General features: G+C 37.6%; 1 protein-coding gene across 1 annotated transcript; it reads left to right on the forward strand.

Annotated features, from left to right (window-relative positions):
* The first annotated feature begins 398 nt into the window (after nucleotides 1-398).
* On the forward strand, nucleotides 399-8,016 carry LOC146319361 (15-hydroxyprostaglandin dehydrogenase [NAD(+)]). Its single transcript, XM_084729965.1, has 7 exons — nucleotides 399-563; nucleotides 4,384-4,507; nucleotides 5,674-5,780; nucleotides 6,071-6,167; nucleotides 6,581-6,657; nucleotides 7,394-7,551; nucleotides 7,681-8,016. The coding sequence occupies exons 1-7, from the start codon at nucleotides 471-473 to the stop codon at nucleotides 7,796-7,798; spliced, it is 774 nt and encodes a 257-aa protein (XP_084586091.1). The 5' UTR covers nucleotides 399-470; the 3' UTR covers nucleotides 7,799-8,016.
* Nucleotides 8,017-11,935: the final 3,919 nt, after the last annotated feature.

Genomic DNA, 11,935 nt, shown 5'->3' on the forward strand with positions numbered 1-11,935 from the left:
TGAAACAGCCCTTTCGGTTCAAACTGCGGACTGACATGTATTGATTAGTATTTACGCGAAATTACAGATAAACAAATACGTGCATGTTAGTCATCAACACAAAAGGTCTGGTTTTGTTTAGAGATGATTTCACAACCAACTATGCACTCAGTACACAGTTTAATCAATGAGAAACATTTCCTATTCAATTCAAAACACATCAAACTACTTTTATTCTTAAATTTTAAAACTGTAGAAACTTTCTTTTGACTTCCTATAAAAAAAAGTTAAGCCTAAATTATGTTACACTTCCAAGTAAACGGTACGTCCCCCGTTTTCCGCCTGTTCAGACTCGCTCGGTATGTCCGCCTCCTGATGGGCGGTGTCATGTATAAAAACGCACCGACTTGTTCAGTTTCACCACTTCTTTATTTCTTGCGGGCATCTTTTTCTCGCGGCCTCCTGTACTCTGACTGAACGGAGCGGCAGAAATGGCGTTAACTAATAAAACCGCGGTAGTGACCGGAGGAGCGATGGGGATAGGAAAAGCAATGGCGGAGATGCTCCTGCAGAACGGGGCCAAGGTAAACTTTCTCTTAGTTATTCATGTGTGATATTCTGCTACTGGTTCATTACGAATCATTGCAACATACAGTTAAACATATGGCAGACAGTGGCAGAGAAGGTTTAGATAACGCATAACGAGTTTACCACAGTACTTAAATTAACATTGGAGCTCCTCCAATCTTTTGCAAATGCCTACATCTATGATGTCGTTATAAAACCCAGTGTTGTAAAATTATAAATAAATGAACCTTGCACCTTGTATTTTCATGTTTGCTGATTAATAAACCCACGTCACCAAATTTTTACTCCACTAGCCTACATTTATTTGACCTAGTCAAGTGTAGTGTTTTTTTTCTTTTCCTTTTCTTTCTTTCTTTCTTTCTTTCTTTTTTTTTTTTTAAAATTTATCTTATTTTTCGAATTCTAAAACTCAGCATTGTTAAGTGAAGAGACCCTCTCTCATATCGAGTCATTTTGGTCCTGGTACTTTAAATCTGAATTATTATATTTTTAAAAAAACTTTAAATCAGCTTGTTTCAAGATTTTTTTAAATTAAGTTTTTTTTTTTTGCTACTCTAGGTTCAGCAGTGTGTCGTATTCATGACAGATACAGAAAATCACTTGTAGAAAATATTTAAATGAGCTGATTTAGACTGTAGAGTCTTTCAATAACAACAACAAAAAAAAAAACGTAAAAAAAAAAGAACATTACATTTAAAGCCACTGGGGGGCGAATGGGGAGAACTTGCATATTCTTGGCAACAACAACAATAAACCAATGTCTAATTCGCTGATTTCTTTGAGTGTTGTGACCGATTTGTTTCCACAAGTGCTCACTTTCACACAGGTAAATCATTATACGTCCATTATTACTCTCAGGCAGGTTTCCGTTTAACAGGTTCACTGTCCATCACAGGTAAGTATACATTCAGTTCAGTTTCAGTTCCAACATGTTGCCCATTTTTCCCTGCTGCCACACACAGTCAAAAAACTGTTTGCTTGCCCTGTTCACACGCCTGCTGCTCATCACCTGCCTCTTACCTATATTACCTGCATTTTTTTTCTGCCCTAGTGCTCCACCCCTTGTACAAATAACAAAACTTCATCTCTATATTAATTAAACAAGAAACAAAACAAACAAAAAATATTACTGTCGCTCCAACAAAACTAAAGGAACGTTGAATCAATCTATTTATTTCAGGCTGAATGGAAACTAGTTGTAGAGCACTGCTGGAGTCCCCTATAGGCCACTGTTGGGACATACCATCGTTGGTCTTTTTTTTTGGTTTTTGCAAGTTGTGAAGCCATTTTTTATTGTGTCACCAAGTGTTTTGTATCCTCCCAAATTAGCACAACCTCTGCTATGCTTTGATGTCACTAAATAAGATGTACCATATTGTAAAATTCAAAAAATAAGGCAATAATTGCAGGAAAAAACACAAAATGTCATAATTAAAAAAAAAAAAACAGTCAAAGGTAACAGAAATATTAATAAATATTTCTGTCCAGAATCTCTATGGTAATTTTGAAACCTTATATTTCACTTCACGGGTTTTGGTCACTTAAGGGACACTCATCCAATTGTACAACTGAGGTTTAGTTTACTTTTCACAAGAAGTAGTACTTTATAAAAAATAAACGATACACAACAACATGCACATGTAAGTATTATGAAAAAGTAACCATGTTAATTTGAGCTTCAAACACAGTCGAATTTGCGTTTTTGAAGCAGAGGGGCGTGTAATGAGTTGTATTGCATAATGGGAATTGAGTTTTTGGTGTGACCCCTATCACAGATTAAATGTTTGGACATGTTCTCAACCTCTGCTGCACAGATTTTGTCCCCATTCTTTTGTAATTTATCTCTTGCGATTATAGTAACACTTTGGTGGGGTACGTACTTAAAGAATTTGCTCTACGAGGGTAAGGAGCAAAATTTCCTTTTGTCGTGAGGGTTTTTTTGTATGCCGCCCAACTGTCAGCACTCCCTGATTAAAAAAACAGAAGGCGAAAGGCAGCCTGCTCGTTGTATCCGGTCTGGTATGCGAATCTTTTCCCTGCTCTTGCCCATTGTGCTGGAGGTGCTCTCAGCTCTTTCTTTGAGTATATGAATAGTACTGACTTAAGTGTGTTTTCTAAAAGTGTTGTGAGGTTTTTCTAATATTTTGCCCACCCCATTTATATGAATACGTGTAGATTATATGTTTTTTTTTTAAGTGGGTTTATATGAGGTACGTGTGCTTATTCCTGTCCTGAATTCACCCTCTGCCGATCGATAAAAGCTTATCTTATCTTATCTTATCTTATATTTGAAGGCATGGTTCAGAAGTGGGGCAGTATGAGGTACTTATACACAGTGAGTGTATTACCTACAGTAGACGCCCCCCAGTTTGGAGAAGCAGCAGCAGGAGTACTGGTGTAGGAAGCTAAGCAAGTGTACTGCAGTGAACAGGGGCAACAGCAAGACATATTTTAGGCATCTGAAAACATCATTATTAGTTTAAGTGTGCTTTATATTTTGAATATTTTTACTGCTTTACTTTGCTGTCAGACAGCCATTATATAAACCACATGCTGCTCTCTCCAAACCAACCAGACTCCACTGAAGAAAACACTGGGCCTCATGCAAGAACCGTTTTTACGAACAGATTTGTTCTGAAGTGGCATCTACGAGCGATTTAAGAGAACTTGTGGCATTCATCAATTTTCTCATATTTTGAGTTTTCTTTCAGATACGAACACAGTTTTCAAGTGGTTCTGACCTGTTGTAGAGTCATGCAGTCAGTCTGCCGGTATACAAACCCAAGTTTTTCAATAATGACTGTATATTTCATTAGTTTGAAGACATTTTGAGTTTGAAAAAATAAATTACACTTCATAATTATGTCAACATTATCCTTTTTGACTATGTTTCAAATTATAATATAATTGTAAATTTACAAATAAAGCCTCTCATCCTTCATTCAATGATCTATTATTACCTGCTGTCAGGTGTATTGGCTGTATATCTGCACAAGCAGGTTTATGAAGTCTCTGTCCAGACGAACATCCTAACTTATTCTGTCCTCCTCTTAACCCTCTCCTCCTGCTGCAGTCATTGATTGCCCCTTACTGTGGCGAGTGTTTTTTTTCCTTAAGTCATTTCCACTTCGAGACATTTCCTCTTTATCTCAGTGACAGTACGACCCTCCAGTAAGTACAAGTCTCATGCACGTGCACTCAAATACGCACAGGTGGATAATTTACACGGTTTTCTGAAGTTACGAGCGTTTGTTTAATCTGACGTGGCGTGTTCGTACGAGCCCTTCATACGAAGGCAGCAGTAGACCGGCGACTCCCATTTTCTGAAAGGTAAAATTAGTGTCCTGTCGAATAAGGCTGTCTGACACCAAGGTAAAGTGATGAAAATATTCTCAATATATCATAAAGTTAAAGCAATATTGATTTTTTTAGATGGGCCCGTTTTACTGCTGACCCTGTCCACAGCAGTTCATTGCTTATCTTGGAACATGCTGACCTCCATCTATTGTAGGTAATAGACTGACTATGGATAAGTACCTCATATAACCCCACTTAAAAAAAAGACAAACTATTTGTTTAAATATAAGATAAGATAAGCCTTTGTTGATCTTCAGACGGTGAATTAAGGTCTTGCAACAGCACAAGGTAAAAAAAAAAAAAAGCACAGATAAAGAGACAAAAGAAAAAAGTAATAAATGAAGTGTATCAGCAGCTCTGTGACACAGTTTAAAAAAAGAAAATCTGAACTTCATAAAGGCTGTTGTACCTAAAAAACTGGCAACTGAGTGTATGTCTGATTGTCCGTCTGCTGTACAGGTAGCCGTGCTGGATGTGAATGAAACTGCAGGAAAGGTTTTAATGGAAACCCTCGAAAAACAGTACGGACGGGAGAGAACTCTGTTCCTGAGCTGTAATGTTGAATCAGAGGAGCAAATCAAAGGTAAAACACACACACATGAACTATCACAAACAAAGAAAGGAAGAAAACAGCTGGACTGTAAATTATTTACTTTAACAAATCTGTTTTTTTTTTTTTTGGTCAGTACAGTGCGTCTTGAATTAAGCCAATCGAACGCCATGTTCAGTTAGATTTATCATAGTTAAAGTGTTAATAAATATTTTTTTCTGAGATGGTTAACAGGAAGAACCACTCACCATTAGGCTCATTAAATCCAAAAGAGTCTCCGCTTTCTAGTCATAACTGATTTATGATATTCTAGTGCTGTTTAGGGACCCCAGTATGCAGAAATACTTGAACGTACCATTCCAAAACAGGTGAAAATACACATTTCTACTGCATGCACAAAGCTGCATGGTTTTTACCCCAAACTACAGGGGATGTGCATAAAAGCGGGCATGTCTGTGAAGGGGAGACTCTTGGGTACCCATAGAACCCATTTTCAGATATCTTGAGGTGAGAAGTCAAGGGACCCCTGTGAAAATGGTCACGCCAATCTTTGAGTCACCAAAATTTAGCCTAACTCTTGAGCGATACGCCTGCATGACATGGTTGGCACAAATGGATGCTTTCAGTCTTTTAGTTTCAAATGATGTCTTCAATTATTTCTTTAAAACTGAGCGTGATGTCAGCCAGAGACATATATGATGAGATTGTTTTGTACATTTATTTATTTTATTGTATGTTTCATGTTACACGGCATCCTGTGTATCAGCAGAACGCTGCCAAAGCACAAGCTTTTTGCTGACTACACTTGTAATGCATATGACAAAAAACTTTTGATGAAAACATGTAGTCAATTATTGTGAAAGATATTAACTATTAGCCTTCAATGACTTGAACTGAACTGATATTAATTGATCACAAATCCTGGAGGAAAAGGCTAACAGTCTTATGCAATCATTCTCATTTCATTTCATCAATAAACCTACTGTTTATAACCTCCATTAATTATTTGGTCTATAAAATTTATGGATTGTAAAAACTGCTGCAGATTGAATGTCTAGCCATCGAGTAATTGATTAACTGACAAATTGTTGCAGCTGAACAGTAAATGATGACATTTTAACAAAGGTTTAGCAATAGCCGTATATTTAAATAGGAAGTGGTCAACTTGGCTGTCCTGTCTGTTTTTTTCTCCTCTCAAGCTGCCTTTCAGAAAACCACAGAAAAATTCGGCGCAATCGACATTCTGTGCAACAATGCTGGCATCCTGAATGAGAATCTGTGGGAGAAAACGGTCTCCATAAACCTCGTAAGAAGCAACAAAACCTGCATTGTACATCTGCATGAGATTATGTCCCACTCCCACAAGAGAAATCACACCACCACATGTTATATCTGCAGCTTTTCATGAATTATTGCCCCACCGCAATGATTTACATTTCACTCTTTTCCGCAGAGTGTGAAGAAATGATCTGGCAACAGTTAAATTTGTCAGTTTTGACATTCTGCTTCCCCTGTTTAATGTCACAACATTTGATTCTTGGCCTGCAGCAGAAAAAGAGATCTCTGCTGTCGACTCTTAACTGTTCTGTGTTGTAGTTGGGGGCTATCAGGGTGGCCTACCTGGCTGTGGAGCACATGAGCAAGTTGAATGGAGGTCAAGGAGGGGTTATCATCAACACAGCATCCATGGCAGGTAAAGCCCACGATGTGTTTGTTTATTTACCAACAAAAGACAACAGCGTTCTGCAGAAGCCCTGAGAGGCCAGTGAGAGAAAAAATAATAATTTTCTAAGTCTGACCTAAATTGTTTCCTCTTCTGTGTTTAAGATTTACAAATAGGTTTAAAAATGGTTTTGTAGGTGTCTTAAAAGAGAAATCTATAATATATTTACTGTAATAAATCATAGAAGGAAAGTGCTTACAATCCGCCACCCCTTCCACAAACCAACAGTAAGATTTTAAGGCCTATCTCACAGTCTCACTGAACGGAAATGCAACAAATGCCACCAGAATAGGAAGTGGTGAACAGGAAGTTTGTGTATCCCTGTTAAGTCAGGATTTTGACAACTCAAATGTGACAAATTTATTCCACATCCTACACCTTAGGTCTTGGTCCACTGCCGAGCTGTCCTGTCTACACAGCCAGCAAACACGGAGTGATCGGCTTCACTCGAGCCATGGCGGTAAGGACCGTTTTCTTACGATGAAGTCCAGAAAGATGAAGGAAACATCTGTGTACAAGAATTTGCAGCAGTACAGCAGTGTGTCACTTCCACTCCAGAAAAGGGGAAATAGATTAGTATCATGGTAGAACCTGAAAAAAATATTTTTTTCACCTTATTATGACATATTAACTTATCATGTTGTAAGAAGAAATTTAATATATTATTTATTTATGTTGATATAAAATGATAATACATTAAGAACATTGTGTTGTAACAATAGGTTATAAAATTTTATTACACAGCTTTGTTGATATAATACTTTATTCTGATTGGTCAATTACAGCATTCTAAGGTCTGTTATTTCCATATAAAGGCCTGTCAAACAAACACACAATGGGTGACCATTGCCTGCCAAGGCGAGAGTCTTTGCTATTGGTTGTGCAGCAATGCATTGCCATATATCAAATATTGAAACCATGTATGAATTAAATTGTTTTTTATGTGGAGAAAAAGCATTTCTGACTTACTGGCTGGTTTCTAACTGACTCTGAATGACTTTAAAAGACATGATCTGACCTGTTCTGGAACACAAGCTGGCTTAATTGTGCTGTGTTGGCACGGGACAAACTGTTTGGTACTGTTGGTTATAATCCAGGATTGAGACAGACAGATGCAGCCTTTTAGTGCTTGTATTATACATCGTGCCTCTCAACAGTTGAAGCTTAATTGCATTTTTGTGTGTGTCTTTTATCAGAGTGCCTCTGCAGCCTTAGGCTACGGTATACGGTTTAACGCACTTTGTCCAGGTTTTGTCAAAACTGACCTCTTCTCCGCCATTCCAACCAAATTGGGACAATATTCCAACCTGGCTGGTGCAACCCAACAATTAGTAGACCAGCTCGGGATAATAACGTGAGTCTGTCCCTCGCAAATTAATAAAAAAAAACAAAACAAAAAAAACAATGGAAGTACATTATCCTGGTCATGTATGATAACATGTACCTGCATAATCGTTGAAGTTATTTTGTCTTTTTATTTCAGTACATCTGACGTAGCGGAGTCTATCCTCGAGCTGGTGACAGATGAGACAAAGAACGGACAGGCCCTCCTGGTGACTCCGAAGGGAAAAACATTTGTGACTTTTCCTTCATACATTTAGTGGTTTTGTGCAAAATCAAAATCTAATTCCAGCAAAAATATTTTCATTAGTAAAGTACATGGAAAGACTAAGATGTAGGCTATTTGCATCTTCTACTGTGGTTGAATTACAGAAACTTCCTATCTTAAGTCCTTAGTTAAGATAGGAAGAGCTAAAGGGGTTTTCCTAATTTGATATTACTGTTTTAGGTTAGGAAATAATAAACACTCAATCCAGCATCACTTTTTTTATGTCTGTTACCTAGCAACCAACACTACTTCTCTCACCTTGGCAAGCAAAACAACATTTTAGGAAATTTACGAAAATCCTAACTTGGGAAATAAAAGAAAGAGAGTGTGCTTAAGACGGTACACACTCCACCATGTGTCTGGGATGAGATTTAAAATCCAGTAAATCCAGTTAACGGCACATTCAGTGTACAGATCGTTTGGTGTCACTCTTTAACTAGAAAATCATAAAAGCCAGTTCATCCAAATTATCCTGCTCACTCTTAGCTGGTCATTTTATTTCATAAATTAATTTTAACAGTATTTTTTAAAAACAATTTTCATGTCTGATAGGACATAGTATTTTGGGAAATTGTAATAAAGTGTTTGTTCAACCAAAAAACAACCCTTCTGTTTTCAGTTCTTTAAGAGTACGGTAATCTTGTGGTAATGTTGCCAGGTCTGATGGGTCTCGATTTCTGCTGCAACATTAAGATGGTAGGGTCAGAATTTGGTGAAAACATGAAACTCCAGTCATCTCAAACTGATGGCAGTGAGTTCACTGTACTCTCAATGGCCTCCACAGTCACCAGATCTCAATCTAATAGAGCACCTTTGGGATGTGGCGGAAAGGGAGATTCGCATCATGGATGTGTAGCCGACAAATCTGCAGCAACTGTGTGATGCTGTCAATATGGACCAGCAACTTGTTGAATCTATGCCATGGGCATAGGGTCTAGTAGCAGGGTCTTCCCCCAGATGTGCCAATGTTTGTGATGCTCCTCTCAGGAATATTCATCGCATCATCTGGGATTTCCTTTGGTCCATTCGCCAGCATCAGTAGTGCATCTGCAGTGGTCACAGTGTTGAAGCCTAAAGTGGCCTAAAGATTTGAGAAGCGAGCTCGTCAGTGGTTCAGTGCCTGACCAGCAGGATAAATGTGGGTGAGGAAAGTGAAAGGCAGCACAGTACACTACATTATTTCACTAAATGTATTTCATCCAAATGTCAACTGTCCAAACTGTTTACAAAACCATTCAAACTGTCCAGAGTCTCTGTCTAGACACAGCACACTCCTTGTGAAAACTGGAAAGTTAATATCAAACCAGCTCACATTCAAATGCTCCAAAAACATGGTTTTAACTACAGGAGCATGGATACACAGACGCTGATTTTATTTACATTGATTTCAATGTAATAACACCCCACAAGGTTTCTCTGCTGCATCAGTGATGTTTTTAATCAGTGCACTCATTTTTTTCATTTACTCAACATATTGGGGCTTTATGCTCTCTACACACTGTCTGACGATTGCATATAGTACACCTGAACATGTGTATTAAAGTGTCTTACTACTATAATACTAAGGTCTGTTATATCTGTTTAACAGACCATTATTATGAAGAACAGACCGTTGCTATGGACACGGGTCTGATCATAGACCGGAGAAACAATAAAATCATTGCATGTTGTGATTTCTTTGGTATACACCCATGTAACAAGCAGGATAATGTACAGTGAGCAGGTCACTTCTGTGAAATAAAACCACAGTGCATCATCAGGATTTATTTCATAATAATGACCTGCTTACTGCACACTTTAACATGCAAAGTATGCCAGTGTTTTTCACGTCTCCTCCTTATTTAACCATTTTTTGTCCTCGTTTGTGCTCAGAATGACCCCGTGTTACACTGTACGTTTAAACACTTCGAAGTTTCAGTTTCCTGTATGTTCCTGAACATCACACAATTACGCAGTTTCTGTAGTTTAGTGGCTATCACGTTCGCATAACGGTCTCCGGTTCGAAACCGAGCAGAAACAGTATTCATTTCCCTCTGTGATCGATATTTATACATTATAACATATTAAAAACGCAACGAACGTAATTCATTTCTTAAAGGTAGCTTCCCAATGTTTTCTGGGCAGATCGGATAACTGTCTGTTAATGGTAACGTGTAAAAGCGGAATTTCCGATGCGTCCCCGAACGCGGCGTAACGAGGAAGTGCACATGTGTCAAGTGACGTTTTGCTGCGCTGCAGCATTTCAAGAGGTGTTCTGGTCTTTAACTTCATGACCAAGTACTTCAGTAACCTCTTTAACCGCCGGGGTGACCGGTTTGTACTCCGGTCTCTGGTGAGTGCTCTTATTTAGCCCCTCTGTGTTGAACGCATTTGTCAGCCTGACGTTAGCTTTTCCGTTGACAGGCTAATGTTAGCAATAACGCAGTTTTTGGTGTTTTTCAAGCTTCGTTACATAAACGTGGAGCTTCGTCACGCACTATAACCTGAAGTGCACATTAACAGGAATATATTAGACTTTAAAAGAGAAAGTGCTTGATGGAGCAGCCATTTTGGTGGGGTCAGGTCCCACTGCTAAACGTTATTTGTTTATTTATTTAATGATTTATTTAGCTAACGTGACTCGGAACTTTATTTATGACATATTTAACGCTATTAATAATTTTAAGTTTACACCATGACACAATGCCAGGGAGGTGGAAGTACTTGTATCAGATGATGAAATTAATATCAATACATAACCACATTGCTGCGATATATATTAAAATATATACATTTTCTCTAAACTAGCATACCGAAAATTATGGGATAGTTAATTATCTCATATGGGTGATATGGGCAAAATTAAATATCACAATATTTTCAAACCAAATACCTGGATATATTTCTCAACATAGTAGTTAGTCAAAGTTTTTAAATTTTTGATAAATAATTATAAGTAATGTTGATAGAACGAAAGTGTAAATAATAAACCAGCTACAGCAGTCTGGTAAGTTCAGAAAATTACATGCAAGACAACACTTATACCATATCACAATATAATGAACTCAAAAATCTTATATCACAATATTGATATAATATTGATAGTGTAGCCCAGCTCTGTATTGAAGTAGTGTTTAGCTAGAGGTAAAATTAATTTAATCACACAAGACAAAGAATCCTCTTTCCTAATAACAGCACAAGTTGAAGGTCCAGTGTGTAAGATTTAGGGGTATTTATTGGACTTTCAAATATGAATCGTTGTGTTTTTGTCACCTTAGAACGAGCCATTTATATCCACAGAGGGCCCAGGTTATCTTTTTCAAAAAGTAGGACAAACAGAAGGGATTGTTTTAAATGTTCATCTGTGGACAAAAATAAATATATGTCAAAAATGGAAAATGTGGTCATAGTGGTTGCCTGAATAGTCCAAACCATGTTTGCTGCAATAAATTAGGCATAATCAATTAAGGCATAATCTCAGTGTATTAATCCTTAACCTGTTCTCTTGCAAGCCTTCACTGCTCAGTTAGCACACTGACTATATTTGACTGACATCTAGTGGTGAAGGCTGTGTACTGTGCTATGTTGCTTCAACCGAGCTTCATTTTACTGTTCATGATGCAAATGTGGTCCATCAGACCCTGATTTTCCCATCATTTTCCATATTTTATAAGCTTCAAAGTAATAAATGACAGCATCACATCAGGCCTGTATTGTCTATGAGCTTGTTAATGGAGCTTTCTACTTCGCTACCTGTAATGCAGTAAAATATTCAGGCCCAAAATGCTTGAAGATCCAGGGATTGTGGCAGGGTTTTCAAAAACACTCGGCCCTCCAAACTTGTTTTTGAAAAGACAGTCTCTATAGTTTAAAATTATGTTACGGGGTTATTAAAAATGCTGGGTGTTTTTATTGTAGCAATATAACTTTGCTCTGTGGAAAGGTAGATAAAGTGACTGTAAATTTAACTGGGCCTCTTGCATTTACTGGTCACTGCTCAGGGGTGGGAATATCAAACAGCATGGTCCTCTAGAAGGGCTGTATTATCATACTATATCATAGCCTTGTTTATTTAGTCTTTAATCAAATATTGTTTGATTCAAATAATAATTGCACATAATTTAGCAAAATATCTTGCATTCTGTCTTGG

This window comes from Lutjanus erythropterus, chromosome 11, assembly GCF_056507025.1.
Source record: "Lutjanus erythropterus isolate fLutEry1 chromosome 11, fLutEry1.hap2, whole genome shotgun sequence".
NCBI lineage: Eukaryota > Metazoa > Chordata > Actinopteri > Lutjaniformes > Lutjanidae > Lutjanus > Lutjanus erythropterus.